Source organism: Rhipicephalus sanguineus, chromosome 1 (genome assembly GCF_013339695.2).
Source record: "Rhipicephalus sanguineus isolate Rsan-2018 chromosome 1, BIME_Rsan_1.4, whole genome shotgun sequence".
In the NCBI taxonomy this organism is placed as follows: Eukaryota; Metazoa; Arthropoda; class Arachnida; order Ixodida; family Ixodidae; genus Rhipicephalus; species Rhipicephalus sanguineus.
In genome coordinates this window covers 259,751,189-259,774,101 of record NC_051176.1, presented here as the reverse complement: position 1 = coordinate 259,774,101, position 22,913 = coordinate 259,751,189, and the positions used below count along the sequence as shown (strand labels likewise).

The following is a 22,913-nucleotide window of genomic DNA, read 5'->3' as shown; positions in this document are numbered from 1 at the left end:
GAGAGAGGACTCCTCATATATATACGAAAGTGATTAGCCACTCCCGGGGCGTCTGCGCGCAGCGCCGCCGCGCGGCCGAGGGAGGGGCCACTTGTGGGCACCGCTGCCTGGAACGTGACCATCGGCGGAAATTAAAGCGCGTTTGACTCTAATAAATCTGGATTAAAGGCGCATCGCTCTCCGCCGCAAGTGTTCTGGCCACCGGGAAAATAATCGCGAATACTAACACCCGTGCCGTCTCGATGCGGTAAATTGCGCAAATGTGCGAGAGCCGGTGGTGACTCAGGCGTTCCTTGCTGCAGGTCACGCCTCATGCGCTTCGGAAATGGCACTTATATACTTCGCAGCGTTGCTGATGAATTCCAGGGGTAAACGCAACTTAGGCGACGAAAGCGTATACGCATTACGCGTGCTTGACAGTCGATCGAAACTTTGTGCTTCAGCGATGTGACACTGGTTTCCTTTGTGACAGTTTGCTCAAAGAAGTATGCTCGCAGCTCTCAATGAACACATCCTTTTCAGCACACCGTACCCCTTGAAGAACAAAACTGTTCTTTGCAAAGCTAAACTACGTATTCTATGAACTACTTGCAGCGTTTTTCCGGTCTTTCTTTTTCTTACGTCAGTTGTAGTTTTGAGACATCCTATATGAGGTAAACAGATGAATTAGTAAGACCACAGGACGGCCGGGCATCTGTCGACGCATTTCACAGTGAATGGAAAGTATACGACAAATAGGCAATATATGTTTCTCGCAGAAATAGCTATCGTTCCAGGCGAGACTGCGCTGTACACCATCGTTTACGACCTATATAGCTGTCACCACCACCAGCTGGCTCCCTTTATCTGGCCGCTATTATCAGACAACAGACTGACGCGAAATCACGTGCACTGATATATATGCGTGGCAGCGGCCAGCCCAGGAAGCGACGGACCAAAGTAAGCACGTCGCATGCAATGCGCCGCGCGCACGGTCAAGACGAAACCGGTGAAACTTTACGAGCGGGACGTTAAAGAGGAGGCCTATAGTCAGAGCGCCGCGGTCAGTTGCGGGTAGGGGGGGGGGGGGGGGGAGGGCGAGCTCTTCCCCCCCAGCAGCTAGTTGGGCGGAGATGCTGGCAGCCATGAATGATACATTCGAGAAAAGTCGCGTTTACACGGCGAAGAACACCTGAGCGGAATTTTAAGTGCCGCCGGGGGCACCAATCATTGCAATGGCCGGGGCCGATTCGGGATAATCGGGACCAGCCGGCGTTTATTTTTCTTGGCTGCGTCGCCGGCCAAGCATCGTCCCCTCCCCCCGGCGCCGTTTTCGTGCGCCAATTAAAACGAGCACCAAGGGGGCCTGCCCCTTTGCCGAGACGACGATGCTTCGTCCGGGGCAGTCCCAGGGCGACCGGTCGAGCCGAAGAACCGGGCTACTTGCAGTCTCTGCGAGGGGAGGCACGGGCACGATTGCGCGGGCCCTAATGAGCGCCTAGAAACTCCACCCCATTGACGCGGCGCGCTTATCGGCGCGGCCCCGTGCTCACGAAGGCGCCAGATTTCGCGAGGGCGCCCCTCTCGAAACGCTTGGCCGCGCGTGCACGCTGTCCAGGCGCAAACAACACGCGCTCGCGAGAAGCGCGCCAGGTGCGCGGCGCGGCGAACAATAGACACGCGTGTCCCGCCATAGCGCTACGACAGCGCTGGGTGGGTGGGAGGTTCGAGGACGCTGCTGGACTCTGCCACGACTCCGGGTGCAGCGGCGCTGCAAACGGTGCTCTCCATATCAGCACGCGGATCGTTTGTAACTCCGTGCCGAACAGATGCGCGAGCAACTTGCAGACACATGCATATGCACCGCGCGTCCGCCGGAGAGACGGCTGCCGGGCATGTTCCTTATTATATTTTTATTTCGTTCCTGCGCCTCAAAGCGATTTTCACCCAAGATTTCTGCAGCGATCCTTTCTCCGCACGTCTCTTTTTTACGATCTGACGACAAAGAAGCCAAGTTGGGAGAGTTTCCCCACAGCGTCTCCTTTGCTTTTCTCGTGAAGTTTCTCGTCACGAAGTCGTTACGCATGCATATAAGCCCACGTGAAGTGTCGACCTGGAACCGCACGCAGAGGAGCGCGCACGCAGTCGTCGCGCAACATGCACTCGGCGCCTTCTTAGCTTCTTATCTGATCGCTTTGTAAAGGAAACTTAAACCAGTCCCTGTCTGCTGTGTATAAACTACCGATGGAGGAAAATGTGTCGTGGGCATTTTCTAGAAGAAAGCGCACAATAGCGTCGACACACGTATCAAAAGAGGCCTAAGGATATATTCGTCGTAATAGTAGGGCTGGTCCTTTTCAGTTAGGACCAGATGTGGAATATGAGGAAGACGCTTAGGTGCGACGTTTTTAGAGGCAGTTCGTCGTAGAAAAATAACTATGTACTCTACCGGGCGCCGTTCCGGATTTTTATAAAACCACGTCAAGTATTACATTGTAGGGGACAAGCAGATGTACCGGTTAGTGTTCATCATTTTCTTATTTATTGAATAAAAATCTGCTTACTGACGTAGGCTACACATACACCAATAAACTAAAGTATACATAGAGCTATGTGCTGCTGACCATATTTCCTTGGGTGACAGAAAACCAATCACGATACTGCCGAATGATTATTTGCAAACAACAGTAGAAGGTCTAGATTGTACGTGACGCCATCATACCAATCTTTCAAATACCGCGAAATACAGATGCTAAAGCTCAACTCGCGTGAAAGTCGGCATCGCATCCCCGCTGACCCAATGCACCTGTTATGAGCGGTCATTTAAACGTATGTACGTCCTTATTCGCAGCGTCAACTCTGCTGGAGCTTCGCGCAGTCCCCTCTGGTTCCCCTATCGTGGGCCTCTCCCATCGTATAAGATGCTGCGGCGGTACCGTCGCGTTGCATGCCGTCTTCGAGAGAGGCTCCCGAAAAAAAAAAAAGAAAGCGAGAGCGGAAGCGCATCGAGTGTAGCGCGCCGTCGTGCATTTGCATAAAGGGGAGCGGCCGCGGCGGAGGGACCGGGGCCTCACGGGCCGCCGCTGATTGCAGTGGCAACCGGCCGGCTCTCTAATCTAGCGCAGGTCCCGGCGCCTGGACCGCAGACGCGGGGGCGCCCGTCGCGGCGCCGGGGCCCCGTATGCCACCACCCCTCTCGAACGCCGCGCCGCTAGGCCCCTCTCTCGAAGCCGGCGGTACCGTGTGTCATTGCGGCCACGGTTGCTGCTGTCAGTGCGCCGAGAATCCTCAGGGGGAGAGAGGGCTCGCGCTAATGGGCCGCGGGTGGGGGCCGCTTCGGAGGCCAGTGTTCACGGAATTGCCGCTAGTGATGATACCCATTTCGGCCGCAAAAGGTGCGCTCCGTTTCTTGTCCGATTTGAATACAACCTGCCTCGGTACTTTCGCTGCCTGCTTGAGGGGCTTTTCCCGCCGACATAGGTCGAGAAAGCGTTTCATTACGGCAGCCTTGAGAAGCGCGTAGCGCGTATGAATGGGCGGACTGGTGGTGTTCGGTCGACGAGCTGCCCTTCCGCCTCCTTTCGAACTACTGCGGTTTTCTTTTGAGCTGTGCCGTGCGTGCAGGACCGTCGCGCGCGCGCCCTGTCGGCGCTGTTCTTCGCGCGGTGTATACTCGCCGACGCTCCGAGTGAATTACAGAGTTTACAGCTTCCCCCCCCCCCCCCCCCCTTCACGGCCTGTGAGACGGGAAAAAGCCGGCGGCAATGGGCAACCGACCTGCTGCGTGAAACGTGAAGGCTACCTACTCGTAAACCGTGCGGACAGATGGAGCTTGTTTAAACCGAAGGACTCGAATGCCGGACGCATGTCGCTGGCCCTCCCTCCGCTGCCTTGCTCCGTAATCTCAGTCGACGTCCCTTTTATCGGTCGTCAGTCAGTGTAAAGACCGGTTTTGAATGTCTGCCTCGGCGCCAAAGAAAGTGGCAACTCTGCCGTAACATATGCTCATAGCGAATCGTGTTTTCCTGAAAAGGGGGCAACTAAAAAAGAAACCGTAATATGCTGAGCGAAAGGAAGTGCCACTGCTGTTTTGTTGCCCTGAATCTAGACCTCTGTTTATCTCGATTGGCGCCTGTGAGTTTGCCTTTCTTCAAGAGTACAAACGTTGCGATATGTTTTCGAGGCACGATTATCGGAATTACGGAGTGCGTTTTTCCATTTAGAAGTTCAATGTAGCGTAAGAAATGAGCTCGGAGACCGTGTAGTGGAGAGGTAAACTGTCGTGCAGAGCATCGTAGCTGGGGTGCTATTCTGGACACTGTCAAATACCGCCATATTGTCAAATTTCGTAATGACGGCATTTTAGGCCAATCAGAGAGGCCGCACCTCTCTGGGGCAATCAGAGTTTACTAATGGCGGAATCTGACACCATGGCGGAATTTAATAATGTCCAGAACAGCACCCCTGATGTGCACACAGAAAAAAAAAAGCGACCTTTTGCAACACTCTGTCAGACATATTTTACTCCTTGTAGATAAGCTTCGTAACTTTCGGCAGGTGACTTTTCCAGAAATTACGCAAGCAGCATGCACCTATGCAATACTTTTAAATCCAGTAAAAGTAGCAAACGAGAAGTTTAGAGGCATTTATTGAAGCGCGGACTGTAAGGCTATATATGCGTTCTTTGGTAACAAATTTACGTATGTATATCTCGGCGTGTGCACACGACTACACACGCTCTGCGCTATTTGGTGGTAATTATCAAGAAACGAGTATCAACTACGTTATAGTTGGAGGACCACTCGCCGCTGAAGGTAATAAATTATAAAGTCGTTAAACAACAACCTCCGCGAAACATGTTAGGCTTATATAAAGCACATAAGATTTTCGCCGCCGTTGAATTTCTTACGAAGCCAAGCTGTGATTCCTACGCTATAATTAGGACTCCGTGTTTTCGGAGCTTATTTTTCTTGAAATTCCGAGGGTGTTCTTCGGAGTTTATTTGCTGGGAGGAAATTCGGCGTTTATCGGAGTTTATTTCACGTAAGTCTCAAATTCTCCGAAATTCGGTGTTTAATTTCGCATTATAAAATGTTGCAATGAGTTCTTATTCATTTTATTTCCAATGAAAATGCGTTGCATTGTTGCTGATAATCCAGTTTCTCCATCCTTTCATTTTTTCTCGCTTCCTGTTCACTTACCCTGTTAATAATAAGGCTGTTAATGTGCGCTGCTGTAAACTCCCCAAAGTGTACTTTTGGGGGAGCAGGAGCTAGTCAAGCTGCTTCTCAGCTTTTTCTCCCAGCCTGCCTCATGAAAAATAAAGGACCTATTGTTATTATTATTATTCTCACTACTCCACAATCTTAGATGGAGTGATATCTGAACACGAAAACATGCCAACATACTGAAGTGTATTTTAGATGCCTGGGAGCTTTGAACGCACAAACACAGATACATACAAGCACAAATACTTGAATACAAAACACCTACGTTTGTTCGTTTTACAACGTTAAAGCTTGTTATAATAGACGCAAGCATATTTTACGAGGTTGCTGCCGCTGACAGAGGTGCGCTGTTTTGCCCTTTGAACGTTGAAAATGCCATTTTAAAATTGGAGCTTATGTGATAAATCCGAATTGTCAAAATTTTACCGGCGAGTGATTATCGGATTTTTTCGGATTTATCCGAAAACACGGAGTCCTAGCTATAATATAGAAGCCTATATCGTCATCTTAGGCATCATCGAAGCGAGACTGTGCCTTCGCTTCGATGATGCTTAGGATGACGATACAAAAAAAAAAAAAAAAAGGCAACACCCCGCCCGATATAGCGGAGCTGAAATCACTCAAGTCAATGTCCGTGGTATGTATACATATATATAGTCGTGTCAAAGGTTCTGCGTTCCTCACTTTTTCTGGCCAGCGCTGTCACAAACAGAAAAGTGCATGAGGCTGTAGAGTCAGGTCATTTTCCACCTTTACAGTGTGCATATACACCCGACCGGCAAATTTCTTGGTGTAAGTTGGTTGTTCGAAAAATACGCTGCCTACATAAAACGCCCCATGAGAGCGATTAAGGCGTCTACCAGCTGGACTCGCTTTCTTTTGGCTTCAGGACGTTGTGGGCGTCGCTTTGGCCCAGATTGAAAGCTATACGACAGCTATCTCCACGAGACGGCGTATACGGACGGAATACGCCTCCTTCTTTCCCGTGTTGAGGAAAACCGCGAGTCTCGGTGAAGCAGTGCACCTAACAGGCGCTCACATTGCGCCAAAATGACTGGTGACGTTCTCCGACGATAGTGGTGTAAGAATATAGCCCGAAGCCCTGTGAGTCTGCACCGCGTGCCCTCAGCGACTCCCCGAGATTGCGCTGACGCACGTATCCACACGCTGACGGGGCCGACCGCGCGCTCGTCGGTCATCGAGCCGAGCGCGGCCCCCGTAGACACGCAGCATCTAATCAGGCCGAGAAACGCGCCGGTCGTCGTCTCGCGGAGTTGCGTTTCCCGCGAGGGAAGCTTTGGCGGGGAACCAGCGTCTCGCATCGCTCCACAGGCCGGAGCGCGCGGCTTCATTGAGTTAGAGCCTGCAGGTGTGGCTGCGAACAGCGTAACGCTCGCAGCTGTAAACGCATCCAGAGCGGCCCAGATCAGAGAAGCAAGTTAAGCGGACACTTAGGGCGTTAATTAAGGCTGGCGGGGCGGCGGCCGAGAAGCGCATGCGTGCCATCGATTGGCGCCATCGACCCGAGGCATCCGTGCGCCGGTGTCTGCGGTGGGCCGCAGCTTCGTCGCGAGCACAGCCTCATTTCCTCCTCTTCTTCGTCCCTGCTTCGCTCCCTCTCCGTCTTTTTGCGATGGAGCGCATTAATTATCGTTTTCGGAGGTTCTCAGAATGCAAATTAATTACGCGAGTCGAGCGTGCGTTGAAACGTAATCAGGAGTTGGCGAAGCCCGAGCAATAAGCGCGCACGCTAGAAGCTTCGAGGGCTTCCCTTTCGTGTGTGTACACACGCACGCACACACACGTGCGGCGCTGCGCATGTCGAAAGCAAAGGCTCGTAGCTGGGGCTCGGAGGCGAAGCTAGAGCGCTGTTTACTCCTTGGCCGCTTTCTCGTTGGGCGGACAGTGCCAGCGCAGTTACGCCCGCACAAACGACAAAACGGAATGTTCCCGCGGGAGCTCACCGTTAATCACGATCCCGTTTCAGCGCACCGTGTGGCACGACGCCCTGTAGTCGTACGCGTTTGCCTGCGCGCGAGGCCTCTTCATTTTCGCGAAAGCGAAAAAGTCCGGGAGCGTTTGGCGTGCTGTGAGGCGGGCGTTCGAGCATAAAAGAGACCGCACGACGTGCCTCGAGCCCGCAGCACGCCCCATTGGGCGCTGCGACAAAACATGCTCGCGTGCCGTCGCTATAGCGGCATGGACGACGTTCGTGTGTTCATTTTGCCGGAGCAAGCGACCGGTATCGCGTCAACATCAATCTGCTGGTTACAGTTTGCTCACGGCACTCAATTAGGCACCCGCACATAAGCAAAAGAAAGCAAAGAAAATGTCCAGATGTTCACCTGAACCTGCCCACACAAGACAACACATACACGAACACGCAAGCAAAGCACAGCCAGCAAATAAACAATCAATATGCAGGCTAAACGTCTTATTCTAAAGAGGGCTTGTCACGTATGCGGATATACGCACACGAAAAACTGTGTACATTATTTGGCCGCCTCTTACTTCGCTCAGGTCGGGTGCACACGTGCGGTCTATTGATTGAACAATGGACCAATTTTGATAAATTGAAAATGCTCGCAACAAATATGGCACCACCCTCTCCACATCGACGAAATGTATAGAATGAAGGAAGCTCATTACAGCTACAAGTACACTGGTCAATCAAGATCAGATCAATTAACTTTATTGATTGCCCTGCGAATTGTTGGGATGGGCCTGGAAGATAGCGGAAATTATTTGGAGATTTTAACTGTAGTGTGGTAATTAATAATGACGTAAATGACCGTGTTTCTTTGCACTAAACCTAAAGATATCAAGTCCACTGAGTTGCTTAGGACTTGCCGTGCTGTGCCTTGTAATAGAAAGGGAACGAAAAACAAACGACTCAATGAAACAGCCCATTACGGAAGGTTTCAGCAACATGCATCCAATATCATCAATAGTTTCATCAGGGGAAGCTATATGCCTAATGCCGCATCGAGCACGAAAATATTTGCGGCGCAACTGAAAACGGAGAAGAAAAACAAAGAACACAGGATAGAGTGGTCTTCTTTGTTTTTTCTTTCTCATTCTCAGTTGCGCCACAGATATTTCGTTAAGCGATACCCTTCAGTCACGAATTATGATGCACTGTCTGCAAATGCGTCAAATTCGCGTGGCATAATTCGAAAGCACTCAGTATTACATTCCAAGAAAGAAAATGAAGTAATGTGTTGTTTTTTTGTGAGCTTTAGTAATTAATGTTAATTAGTGTGTAACTCATTATCTAATTATTCTGCCATCGGTCAGCTTCAATACTTGCAGAAAAAAAATCATCTATTAGGCCCGAAATGCGTGGACAGTTTGTTTTTTTAGTTGTATTCGTTTCGAGCGAAAAAAAAAATACTTTTGACGTTGGTCCTGGAAAGCGGCACGTCGAAGGATCGCCTAACGTGGTAATGTCTCCAGCAAAGTGATCCTCTGCAGCAATGCCCAGCACAATGAAGTTAAATGACCGCTAGCTGTCCACTCAGGAAGCCTGCACGAATGTGCACTCTGAGTTTCAAGCAATTTGAAGAAACACGCGGCGTGTGATGCGCCTGCGAAGTTCGCGTACACAATTGTGTACACAGTGACGGAAGGGGTTATATAAGCACCGAATCGCCCAACGTTACACTCTGCAAAGCCCCCCCCCCCCCCCCCCCCACACACACACAAAGAAAAACGGAAAAATCAAGTTCTTTCTTTTCTTTCTTTATTGGTTTATTGAGGACGATACTGATATTGCAGGAGACACGGGTAAAGGCAAACATTGCCTGACTCGGCCGTGCCGCCCATACAGTAGCAGCAGCAGCAGCAGCAGAACGACCAAAGTTATTGTATAATATTAGCAGTGTTACTGTGTTTTCGTTTACCCGACTATTAGTATTTGACTTTCATTTTCGCTTGAACATGGAACTTCGGAAGTGAGGACAATGCTGTGCAATGGTCGTTGTGGCTGGTTTATGGTGGTCTAATATTCCAAAAAGACTCAGGCTGTGAGATTCACCGTAGCAGAGGTCTCCGGATAATATCGACCACCTGGGGATCTTTAGGATGCACTGAAATCGCACACTACATGGGCCTCTAGCTTTTCGCCTCCAGAAAAATGCGACAGCCATGGCCGGGATCTAACCTGCGTCTTTCGCGTCAGCAGCCGAGCACCGTAACCCCTATGCCACCACGGTGGCTAAGAAATAGCCATTGTCGTCATGATGATTGCGGTCAGTGGCACTGGTTGTTGTGGCACTGATACAACGTTGCACCTCCTCGGTCTTTAAATAACTATAAGACACTGTGACCTCGCATCATTTGTGCGATATTCGTAAGGACTTGCGGCTACTGTAACGCCATACGTATACCTTTGACGCATTGATTCACTGTGTAAAACAACTCATTTTTTATTATCAAGGAACTGTTATTTTTTTCGTTGCGGAGTTTATTTTTTCAGTTGTTAATAGAAAATATTACGCCTACTTTGAGGAGACGCATGAAAGAGTGGCTCATGTGGAGTTACATGGCGGCCAGATGCGAGACCAGGTGCTTACGCCTGCCAGGTACTGTAGGATGCCACGTACAGAATAAATACAGCGTGGGTCGCACTGATAGCCTTCGTGCATGTTGACTGAAACAATAATAAATTCATAGGCGTGCCAATTTATCATCTGCATAGTGGGCCTTAATTTATTCTTGTATGGTCTGGTACTGCAGCGAAGCCATCTATGCATAAAGCAATAACTTTCTCGATCTGCGTGTGCTACATCCCTGAAATCGAGTATTCCTATCTCGCTGTTGTCCTTGCATACTCATGCGCAATTACGTGGTTTCTTTTTGTTTCACTCGCGGTTTATTCATGATGAAAGTTTGATGGCAATGTACTTTTATTATATTTAATTTTAAATCTGATTAACACCACTTCCAAAAATTTTGCTCTCCAAATAAGTGTCCCCATCTAACTGTAACTCTTGTGTCACTTCTATAATGTGAGCGAACATTTAACTCGTGAAAACTGGAACACAACAAGGGTTCTGAGACGTGTTCCTTTTATTTCAGAAAAATCAGCCCTCTTTCAACCTACGCCGCATTTCCTGATGATCTGTAAGTGAAAAGTTATACAACCCGATGTAGCGGGGCTCTTTTAGAAAAGCTTCTGAATATTTAAGTGAAGGATTTATAAAATGTAATTTTGCAAGGTAGGTCAGGAGCTGACTTTGTAACTTTATATAGGTTGGTAGTCGCAATGTTCACTTTTAGCTTTTTTGTTCATATCTCCAGCAGCACGTACGCATTAAATAATAATCTATTAGTTTTCCTGCGTTTACTCTTGTTTAGTGGATAACAGCAAGCGCTTGAAAACACCCCTAGAATCACAAAATAACAAAAGCAATGAGGTTCTAGGTAGCATATTTAGATGTGGGTAAAGGTGAATAGAACACTGAACATTTTTTTATTTGGCATATGTATGTATTTTTTGTCTGGTTCGTAAGCTATTTTCAAATAAATCGGCAAGTTCGAAGAGCTCTTTACTGATCTATATAGGACTTCTCATTTGAAGGAGCAGTTTGGTGTTTACACGAGCCTGTGTACAAATTTATATTAAAGGGCAATATTTAGCTGGTTTTAGACAAGGCATGCAAGTTTCTCACTTGCTGAACTAAAGCATTGTATAATGTGTGCCAGATCGGTTGCTGGATTTGCCAGCAGTGTGATATCAATCAATCAATCAATCAATCAATCAATCAATCAATCAATCAATCAATCAATCAATCAATCAATCAATCAATCAATCAATCAATCACCCCCGTTAAGCGGATGTACAGTGGGGATGGAAAGAAACGCGAACACAGCGGCATCTACATTCTGTGCTGTTTCGCATTTATTTTCAAGCGGTTTTAGCCTGGATGGTAATAAAAGGCAACTATAGAGCCATCGATGATACAACAAGAACCATTCTAGCATCTCTTCATTGCCACCAAGGTCAGAGCATGACGAAAACAGCGCGGCACGCTGTTCGCGTTTCTTTCCATCCTCCCTGCACCTATAAACAAATCAGGCAGTAGTGTGTGTATATATATATATATATATATATATATATATATATATATATATATATATATATATATATATATATATATATAGCCAGATTTCTTTTTCCTAAAAACAAGTTCAATTTTAACTCGGGTATCTCCGATTTTGATTGTAGCGTCGGCTGCATAGCGCAGCGCTTCTGAAAATTTGTATCCCGGGGTATCGCTTCCTTGCTGCTTGCGCGTGGTCACACTTTCGCAGCGATCGAATTTAGGCTGACAGTTCGGGCTCCGTCATTGCCTTAACGACTCGTCCCACGCCCTATCACCTCGACGAGATGTGCCGCCTTTTCTGCACACTGCCAGTGACGATGCGAGTTGTCTGTGCCGCACCGCCGAGCGGCCAGCGCGAGCCACGTCCAGCAGGGGCGTTGGCACGCGCGATCGAAGCGCCGTGCCTGACGGGTCGACCCGAGGTGCCGCCGCACCTTTCGCGGGCGACAGCGTCACGTCCGCGGCTCTCGGGGCTGCTCGTTAAAAAAAAATAAAAAGAAATGCAGTCAATCTATCAATCAACCGGCCACCGAGGCGACCGATTCCGAGGAACACATGGCGCCGTGAGGCCGCGCTGGCCGTCTCGCCTCGGACCGCTCTGAAAGACTGCCACGTTAAGTGACCATTACAGCTGTCGTTTACCCGAAATTATTTCGACAATGCGACCAGGCCCCTTGTTTTTTGTCTGCGGGTCGCTCAGGGCGGCGGCGGCAGACAATCACACGAGTTTCCCCGACTGACATGCGATCATTATCTCTTTCCCCCCTGCCACCCCGCGCCTTCTCGTAAACAGCCCCTCGTCAGGATACGCAATCAAAGAGTATATGGCGTGTAAAACCTAGGAGCCAAATTACGGCTCTGTCTTCGAGCAGTCTTGCCTCCGCCTTTCCCCCATACGCTCGCCTTCCTCCTCACCTCTGGCCGCAATCGAGCTTGTATGCAAGCTGGGCAACTGTTGCATAAATTCATGGCCGCGCTTGCCGCTCGGGGCGAAACATGGCGCCACGGCGGCTCCAGATCGCCCTGGCGATGGCGCCCCTTCCGCCGGCAGCCAACCGGCGGCCTTGGAAAAGGTGTCTCGCGCCCCCTACGCGGCTCATCTGCCGCTGCGAAAAAGAAGCGCTCCCATGGACGAGCACGGCACGCACCGGTGCGCACAGCCGAGATCTCGCCCTTCGGCGCCGCCGCGCGCACTTCAAAGTGCTCCCTTGTTTCCTACAGAGACTCGGCGTCGCGAGCCGGTGGTTCGTCCCCACCTCGGACCGTAGGCGCGAGCTGCTCGCACGTGGCCAGGTCAGCGCGCCGTCGAAGTCGCGACGCTAGCCACTACTTCCGGTGCAGCGGCGCCGCCGCATCCTCCCACCAGCAGCCGCTTCCATCGTCGGCGGCGGAGCCGTACTTTCACACCGAATACGGCACGATAAGTTTCCGTGATCCCGCATGCTTGGGACCTATGGGGATGTTAAATACAGCGATTCGTTCCTCTGCTATTTGCATTATTTGCTGCGTTCGTCTGATTGATCTTGGTATAACGGTGTATATGGCAAAAAAAAAAAACTTTATTCGAATTGAATTTCGAATTTGATGACATGTTTCTGCCCCATGTTGTGACCGGTTGTTTTGTTTTTCCTCAACAGCAATTGGAGAGCGGAATAATGAACAGAAAAAAGCGGTACACATGGAAACATGTTCATGTATAAGTAATTCAAGCCTTTATTCACAATAATAACCCCTTCTTCTTCTTGCTACTATGTATAATAATAATAATAATATAATAATAATAATAATAATAATAATAATAATAATAATAATAATAATAATAATAATAATAATAAGAAGAAGAAGAAGAAGAAGAAGAAGAAGAAGAATAAGAACAGCAACAACAATAATAATTAGTAGTAGTAGTACACTAACAGTACTATAGTTTGGTAGTGGTTGACGCGAGGACGGGATAAGTGCAGGGAAGGAAGTGCTGCTCCAAACTCTAATTATTGCTAAAAACTGCTTCGAAACGGCGCTGGGAAGCTGAAAACAATGACCTTTAACCGTGTGACCATCCAGCCAGCCTAAACGAAACTAAAAACAAGCTGTAGACTATCATCCTAGTATGCAGCTTGTATACAAGCTGCATACTAGCACAGTAACGATGCCACAAGCGGCGTTGTCGAGTGGGATTGTCGTTGACATTGTCGTTGGCATTGTCATTGTCGACAAGTGGCATTGTTGATATATATCTGATTTAGCTCTATATTTGTACCTGACAAGCAGACTATTTTGGTGATATGCATGTGCGTGAGATTAGTTCGACATGATACTGATTACTAACTGCTGCTGTGACGACTGTGATATGTGACATTTATCGCTTTACCAGCTTTGACATTATTTACGCCAGAAGAACTGGCATTTTAAGTGTACAGCCCATTTAGCCGTTTTTTTTTTCAACTTTCAATTCAGGCTATTTTGATGAACTATGAAAATAACAGATTGCTTTGATTTCGTACCGATTATAAACTGCATGCTGCTTCGGAGTCAGTCGTGTGTGACTGCGGTCACTCTTATAATTTGGTGCTCAGCTTTATTGGTTTGATATCATTGCTGCCAGAAGTTCTGATATTTTAAATATTAACAGTGAAGCTGTTTAAGCTAGCCGTAATGTGCGGCCTATCAGAAAACTATTATCGTCATGAACGGGTATGTGCCACATAATTTGAGCAGATCCCACTACTCACCGCTACGGCGTGGCCTGTAATAACCCTGAGAACGAGTACAGAAAGAAAGAAAGAAAGAAAGAAAGAAAGAAAGAAAGAAAGAAAGAAAGAAAGAAAGAAAGAAAGAAAGAAAGAAAGAAAGAAAGAAAGAAAGAAAGAGACGGAAAGAAAGATATAAAAAAAGAGAAAAATTCTTGCTGAAAAAAAATCCTTCACGAGGCGGGATTCGAGCCCGCGTACCCTCGATGCGAAGGCGAGCGTCCTAACCACTCGGCTATCCAGGCACGCTAGCAGAGCATTGCATAGCCTTGTATAGTACAGTGTAGCAAGGGTGTGGGGAATAATGGGAATAGAGACAAAAAAGAGAGAAAGAACTGGCACGACTAGTGCGAAGCTGCTTATGGGATGGCAAAGGCAACGGCGGCTGCCAGAAGAGCCCGAAGCTATGGAAGCACTAGGCCAACGCCGACGTACCCGTAGATCTATGAGAGGTGCGAACCCTTGTTTCTGGAGTTTGGACATCCGTGTCGTGACCAACCTAGCAACAAAGTCTAGCAGCAACCTAGAAACAATCAGATTCAGGATCAGAAACAATCAAATCTTCAGGATCGTCCAGTTTTACTGTTTCAAGCTTTGCGCGCGCGCGACTTACTGCAAGCTTCGTCAAATTTTTTATAGCTCATCTTCCTTAGTGTTCGATGACCATCCATCTTCTTAATTATTTCTTTCTTACAATTTGTAGTGATTATCGTAGGCGCATTATGTTTCATAATAAATATTAATACTTATGAGATACTTAAAGGATGGCTTAAACTCCAGGAGTCAATCGGGATATTTTGTCATCTGCTCTGAAAACACCAATAGCTGCTCTAAACTAGCATTCTTTCTCCAGAATCTGCTCCAAAAAGCAAAATGTCGCTTCCATCTCTGTACGTAGACCTGCTTTCAACCCCAGCATCTGCTCTGGACTAGTCCGTGCATGAGGAAAAGAAAATTGCTTTGTAATGTAAAATAACTAAAGACTCCACCTGATAAGCCTGAGGGCATTTTCCCAACTGAAGCGGCCCGAACGGTTACCTTAGAAGAGAATACTTTAAAAACTCCCACGTCACACTGATATCCCCATACGCTGCTGTTCCGTCGCGAAAAGTCTTAAAAAGGAAAGTTCATCCTTAATCTTATCCACGATAATAACCAATCTTTCCTCTCCACATCAGTGCAATTCGATACCAGTGATAGCAGTGTTTCCTCTAATGCTGATGTTTGGTGTCACTTCAACACTAACAAGTCTATCTTATTCGATAATGTCGTCTAATATTTCATTAAAACGGCTTCACTCCTTTTCGATACTCTCTCTGCTTCTATTTGATGCAGCTATGCCTTTATTATCCTTGTAGTAACTTATTTACAACTGTCCTGTTTCTAATAAGTCTTTATTTACTGCTTGCTGCGAGGATGAAAGAAATTTACATGTACGTAACTTTAGAATATGACTAGAGACCGGATTTTAGGCAAATGCCTATTTTGTTCCTTGCGCTCCTATCGTGCCTTTTTGACATATGAGCATGAATTAGAGGTTAAGAAGGGCTTTTATACTGTTTTTATAGTGCCTATAAATGCCTATTTTAGGCGTTCGCGCCTAAATGCTTACAAATGCCTATAAATGCCTATTTCCAAAATTTGTGCTTACATGAACGCTATTTAGCCTCAAATTTCGCGCCTGGGCGCTGTTTGAGACCGTTGTTCATGTTACCGCGTAAGATTGACTATTGGGAACTATGGGGTTCAACCTAGTCCTCTAGTTCAACTGACTCTAGTCCTCTAGTTTAACCAACCAACACCGCCAGCAGCAGTGAAGCGGGACACGCCGGCGAGCATTCGCCGCCGCGCTGACATGGCCCGAGCGGTTGGCAAATGCGAAACCGCGGAGAGCCGTCAACGGAAAGGAGAGTGAAGAGCAAAAAAAGAAAGAAAAATGTGGTGTACATGCAGCTTTTGTTTTGCTTGTAATTTACTTTTTAAGGTGTTCACTGCAGCAGCGTAGCCAGAAATCTTTTGCAGGGGGGGGGGGGGGGGGGGCAACCATACTCTACATATGTTCGTGCATGCGTTTTTATGTGTGCGTGTATATAGACACACGCTAACTGAAAAGTTTCGGGGGAGGGGGGAAGGTTGAACCCCCCGCCCCCCTGCCTAGGGCAGTGGTTCACTGCCAGGGGAGAAATTGGCTCTACGTAATTCGACCCGGTCAATGGAGAAATCCCTCTCTTCTGGTCTTTTAGCAATCTGGCTGTCTGCTCCTGCTCTGCACTTTAGTCACGCCGGAAAGACACACAGGAGTGTGTTGATTCGACAGTGGACACTTGACTCACTCTCCAGAACACGGGAGTGCTAACTGTGCGGGACAAAGCAGGCTATGTTCAAATGTTGGCGCCTTTGTGCCATCTTAAGCAATAACATTTTTGTTTTCCTGTCGTAGATAGAGGTCGCGCACGTCTTCGTTTGAAATTATTTGCATTTATGTGAAAACTTATTGTGCCTATATTTACTATTTTGGAAGCCTAAAAGGTTGTTTTGCCTGCCTATTTTTGGCGCCTAAAACGAGCTTTTTTAGTGCCTAAAAATCCGGCCTCTAGTCATGACCACCACATTTCGGGAGCGGTGAACTTATGGATCTGGGGCTTTACTTTACTTAGAGATAATGCTTGTCGGACGTTGCCGAGACTCACAGATATGCCGCAGGTGCAAAGCATACACTCATCAGTAGCGAACTAAAACACTGCTGTTTCAGGATTCTGTGTTGTCTTGCATGCCTCCTAATATAAATGCCGCTTATATATATATATATATATATATATGCAGAGTTTGCAACATAAAGGAGCACTTCTGTGGGGCTTTATGCTCGGTGAGAGTTGACATGTATGTAATAACCGCGGGATGAATGCGTGAGAATTAGGATAGTATAGTAAAACTATGATCGGTTCCGGCGTCACGTTTAGAACTATAGTGCTAGAAACCATAGCCGAGTGCTGCATCGTGAAGGTATACAGTAACTGACCAAGGCCACCTGACAACGTGGTTTCACAGCGCGGTGACGTTCAGGAGCGCCGCTTGGATGAAAATCCAGTTTCAGAACTTGACTATATATATATATATATATATATATATATATATATATATATATATATATATATATATATATATATATATATATATATATATACAGCCTCACACGCGGTGCACTACGTCGTCGGCATCAGAATTGTGGTCGTCGTTAACATTAACTGATGCCGGCAACTTGCAAGTCGGAACCGCCGCCATTGTGGATGCAGCGAGCTGTTATTGAGGTGATCCGCAGCTGGAGCAGTAAGCGTAGAATTTACCGTTAAGGACGCATACGAAACCGCGCGCACTGGAACACCTTAATGTTAGTGCATTCAACGCGTATGTACGACACCTTATATGTAGCCTCATGATGATTTATTTCTTAGTCTCGATAGTGTCTGTTGTTATCATGCATTAAACGTCCGTGTCGTTTCTGTTTCCTCTCTGGTCTGGCTTTACGCACTCAACATCCTTCAGCAAAGAAAATACATGTATAACAAATGGAGGGAAATAACTTTATTGAGAGGTACTGCAGGTTTTCGATACCCAGGCTCAGGCCTCCCACGGTTTATTACTCGGTTTATTTTCGCGTTCCACCAGAAGCTTAGGCGCATGTATATCGATGAATGTTCGTTGTAACAACGATGCGTTGACTTCCCAGAAGAAGAAAAAATGGAACGTGCTTTTGCGGATGTATGGCGAAGGTGTCTCCAGCGACACCACTTCCTGAGTAGAAATACTTTGATCAATGTCCTCATGGAGAGTAAAGTAAGGAGACTGCTATTAGAGTGATTACATTAGGGAGGAAAGGCTCCCCAATGGTATAGTAAAACACATTGCACGCTGCGCATTCAGAAACGATGTACGTGTGCTGACGATATTGCCGGCAATGGAGTTAGTTGTTGAGGCAGTAAAAAAAAAAACGGCATGCAACTGAAGAAGCGGTTGCGAAATGTAGAGTCCTGCATATATAATATAGGATGCGCTCTTAGTAACAATGAGTGAGCTTTTCGTTTCGTTTATATTTCATAGACACTTTGCTACGAAACTGCTGGGGCACCTAAGGACACACAAAAAAAAGGAACTAGTAAAGCAAGGGAACCGTGCCAGCCGTAGCGCAGCGTGCATGTTGAGAGAAAGCCGTCGGGATATTTCACGCCATGCTCGAGAGCTTGGCGAGGCGTCATCGTTTGCGGAGGCCCCAACTTCCGACAGATGCATTCTCTGCCGACAACGGAGGGTCGACGTCGCGTCCATCCGCGACATCACGCACCGTGATCTGTGCTCCGTATATGCGAGCGTCTTTTCCGCTGGCGCTTCAATGAGGCGTTCTCGGAACGCTCTTACACCGGGAGCCACCGCCCCACGCGTCCAGAGACGAGGCTGCAGCGCCGAAAGCGAATCGCCGCGATGGCCGCCGATAAAAACGGGAGCGCGTGGCTGTTGGTGGTGCCTTATCGGCGGCCGCAAACCGCGGCGCCAACTCCCCGGCCGTTGATGCTGCGCTGACACCCTCGTAAAGAACCGAGGAAAAAGTACCCGGATTTCGGACTCCACCATAGGGCCCACGCCGCCGCTCCGAGCATGCCCCATGTGGAACGAGTGGCCGAGTTGATGGAATCTCGCGATTTAAGAGTCGACCGCTTGACTCGACGACGCCGCTCAGCCGGCTCATTTCTATATGCGAATGCGCTCCGGCCGCCACCATCGCGCCAGGCGCTCTTTTGTGCAGTCTGCGCGTTTCGTCTTTGCTGCTTTTCATCGGGCCTCAACTCCGCTGCATTTGCGCGCCCGTTTCTTCTGTGTGGGCGTTATCGTTGTCTACGCGAGTGTATGCGTGTGGTGTGTAATGTGTGTGCTACGCTCCCTGCGGGGGAATGGGTACTTTATGTGGGCGACACCATGGGTCTTTCGTTGTTCTTTTTGTCTTTCTTCCACCCCCTCCCCTCTTCTTCTCCTTGGCGTTGTTTAGTATACACCGTTGCATTTTCAAAGCGCAGTATGTCTGTCAAGGCTCTGGATTGCCAAAGTCTACGGCAGCACGCCGCCTCTCTCTTGTGGCTTTAGCGGTGGAGAACTGCGCAAACCTTGTATTCCGCCTGGCTCTCACCGTTATGACGCAGAAGTAGCCTGGGCCTCGCAAAGCGTCGGGAAACACTAGGCGCGGGCATTTTTAGGCTCGCCGTTTGAACGCTTCAAGAATGCGTTGCGGTTAGGAAACAAGATGGCTGTCAAAATAGTTGGGCCGTACGCAGTCGACGCGGCGGCGCAAGTACCAGCGCGTCGACATCTTGCTGTTGCCTACAACGCAAAAGCACACATCATTGAAAGCCTGAACATAAAGGGGAAAAAACAACGAGAAACACCGCAATGACTGTGAAAGGCCATGTTGTAGGTTTCGTATTCAACTGACACCAGCTGCTCCTCGGTATTGGCATTCGAAATTGATAAAAGCTTAGCAGTTTAAATAGCGCGCTACTCATCCTCACATCTGAGGAGGCTACTATGATTTTTTTTATTTTCCTGGATAATATGTAAAGACTAGTAAAAGTTACACCGCTGGAAACGCCTACCTGCAACTTAAATTTTTTGGTTTGGGCTCCGATTCTCACATTCCTGAACGAGCTGCATTTCTTTGAACAGAAGGAGGCCCAGCTTTGCCAGAAATGCACAGTTTTGCGCGCCGAATCTCATCATATTTAATGCATCCTTGAAAACCACAAATGTGATAAGCTGTATTGGTGACAGTATACACACAAACGGGGCAGTGATGCAAGAGTTGAGTCTTCAGATATCTCAAAAGTGGCGAGAATCTCCGCATAGAATCCGTAGTGGGGAAAAAAAGAAAACAGCTTGTCCGTTTAACGAGAGCATTGTTTCACGCTCGCAATGAATGTGTCATCGAAACGAGTACTTCTCGGCCCAAGCACGGAACACACGTTCCACAGAAAGTCGGACAGCCCCGCCGTCCACGGGCGTTTACTAAACTCGCTCGACCTTCACACTTCCTCGGCGCGCCCACCTTCTACTCTGATGGCGGCACTTAGCGATAACGAGACACGAACGACGCTTGCTTTTGAGTCCCAAACGCACACGGTCTTTACGCTTCCTCTCTCCACTCAGCTCATTTATTCATTTTTTATTCGCTGCGTCTGTCGAACTCCAAGATGGTCGGTCGCGCATGCAGCGCTCGCGTTTTTTTTTCTTCTCTCTTCCCCTGGTGTGGCACTCACAAAGACACGTTACATATCTGAGACCCGGAGAACGCCCCGAGAAGGTCTCTCTTCCATCTGGCCTCGTAATGAGCACTCTGATGCGCGTTTTGCCCCCTCTTTGTTTATTTTCGGCGCTCGCGACGGGCTAATGCACATGTAGAGGTGCGCCCGCGCGCGAGGGGCAGGCGAGACTGCCGCAGCCTACCTGACAGGAGAGGACTCCGGCGGGCAAAGCCAGTGCCGCTAAAAAAGAAAACCGGTCCGACGCCTGCGCAGGGCACAGCGCCGCGCGCGCTGCCATGGGAGTACAGTGCGCCTGCAGTCCTTACGGCCGTTAGAACGGAGACTCTCGGTGTGCCGCACCAACGGCAGCCGCAACCGAGGCGCCAGCCGAGACGGTGGCGTTACAATATAGCCGACCAGGAATGCCTGGCTCGCGAGCTGACCGCCCAGCGGCAGAGCGAGTGCGACGACCTGCCCACGTGACCAGACGCCCTCCCAAGCAGATTTACCGAGAATAATGACAGTGCCAGCTAAGAGAGATTGAAAGCTCATGCTGTCTGGAGATCACTTCTTGGTGACGTAGCCATGACCTCGTCCGCTCTCCAGAAGGTCCCTCGGAGCCTCGTTTAGCATTGGCCAGCAAGAGACTGCGGGAAGAGTGCCATGAGAAGCGCCGCTTTTAACGACGGGTATATTGCCATTGGTCACAATACCAGCAACGTCACTATTTGTAGAAATACGCGTGTGACTCGTATGTTCACGACCTGTGAGAGCATTCGCAATATTTACAGTGATTACACGCACACTCACAGCCTCACATTCGAGGCGCAAATGAATGTTGAAACATGATTATTCATCCACGTTTCCTCACATGTTTGCGCTTTATTGCATGCTCAAACCGCCGAGAATAGATACACCTATAGCAATTCGAAGAACAGTATCAAGAGTAGCCTTGTTCATAGCTCATACCATTATTGTCTGGCGGAGGAGTTGCTACGGGGTAGTAGTGTATAGCAGATCTCAAATAACATTTCGCCCATCGCTATGGGCGAAATCTTATAGCGAGGTGCCCATAGCGAGGTGAAACCACCGAAGGATGAAGAGAAATTGTTTCTCAATTGGTTATACTACAATTGGGGAAGGGGATGAACATATTAAATAAGGAAAAAAAAAAAGAAAGAAGAAATGCAGACGAGCATCACCAAAGCCGTAGATGCTTTGAGATGTGCGTACATAACAAAGCCTCTACGGTATGCGGTATGTGCGTACAACAAAGTGCACAGGCGACGCAGTATAAATTCAACATAAAAACATATATCAACGTTTGCTTGCATAATCATATATATCATATATCATAATCAACATTTGCTTGCACAAATCTTGATAACGGGGTGGTGAGACTGCTGGATGCCCTAAACAATATCTCGTTTTCTTCCCTTCGCAGACGCCAGACGGCGGAGGAGCGCGAGGCGGAGCGGCACGCGGCCAACCGGCTCATGATGTCGCTCCAGGCCGAGGTGGTTAGCAAGTCCATCTACGAGGGCGCCCGGGACTCGTTGTGCATGAGCAACGCCTCGCTTCATGCCCTCCAGTCACTGCAGCCCTGGGCCTCGGAAGCAGCCGCGGCGAACGCGCTTCACGCGAGTGCCGCCGCGGAGCGCAGTCAGGCGGCTGCCGCGTACCTAGCGCAGCCGCCATCACTCACCTCGCCCCTCTGCTGATGGGCCGCCGACCAAGCTCTGATCTCGGACTACGGGCATTAAGCGCTGAAGCCACCTCGATTCGCACCTGGGACAAAAAAGTGTTCGCAACGCGCGGAGCCGGGAAAGCACCGCATAATTGCTCGGTGATCGCATTTGCAATGGATTCTCAAGTGGACTGTCCTAAGGCTTCGTTGTGACTGTGAACTGCGTTTGGCGGGGAGGTCGTCGCTGTGCCGGCCACACTGACGGACTGAATACCGCGCCGGTTCTCCGAGTGAGCGGCCCGGCCAGCTGGCTGCTACTACAGTGCACGTGTAAAGACATGCAATGGACGCAATCCTACCGGTGCGCTCTAGGCGTGTGCAAGCTGTGCAGTAGGCTGTGGGGACGGGTGTCGCGTGCTGGGTTGGCGCCAGATCACAGTGAGCGGCACAATATGCATATCCTAGCACTTCAACATCGTACTGACGTAGTTTATCGATGCGAAATGCTTAACGTGAGCTTCTGCAAGCACTGACTTCATCAAGATGGCGGACATCACGCTACAAGTGCACAAAATTCGCGTCAGCGAAAGCTCAAGGACGTTCAAGGGCACTAAAGAACACGGGCAAGCAAAGTGGCAGACGCTTGTTTAGTGCCCCCCCCCCCCCCCACTTTCTTGTCCGTGTCCTTCGTATCACCCTAACCGTTCTTCAGTGTGCCTTACAAATAAGGCATACGACAGTATATATATAGATGCTGATTCCGGCATCGCCGTACCCTAAATTGCGTCGGTGCTGCCAGCGAGATATCCACTATCGCCTTTCAGGCAGTTAAGGCGACTTCGGTGTGCGGGTGAGCCTGCATTACGAAAGCGTAGCGTTGT

At 48.7% G+C, this 22,913-nt stretch overlaps 1 protein-coding gene across 2 annotated transcripts in view; it reads left to right on the top strand.

Moving 5' to 3' along the window:
* The window catches only part of LOC119378825 (T-cell leukemia homeobox protein 3), a 76,845-nt gene extending 54,209 nt beyond the window's left edge, over positions 1-22,636 (top strand). Inside the window, exons 3-4 of one of the 2 annotated variants that reach the window (XM_049411528.1) lie at positions 10,287-10,331; positions 21,790-22,636. In XM_049411528.1, coding sequence (XP_049267485.1) covers positions 10,287-10,331; positions 21,790-22,066 — 322 coding nt within the window. In that variant the 3' untranslated portion in view covers positions 22,067-22,636. The remainder of the gene's footprint in view (positions 1-10,286; positions 10,332-21,789) is intronic. The other variant, XM_037647847.2, reaches the window with a different exon arrangement.
* Positions 22,637-22,913: the final 277 nt, after the last annotated feature.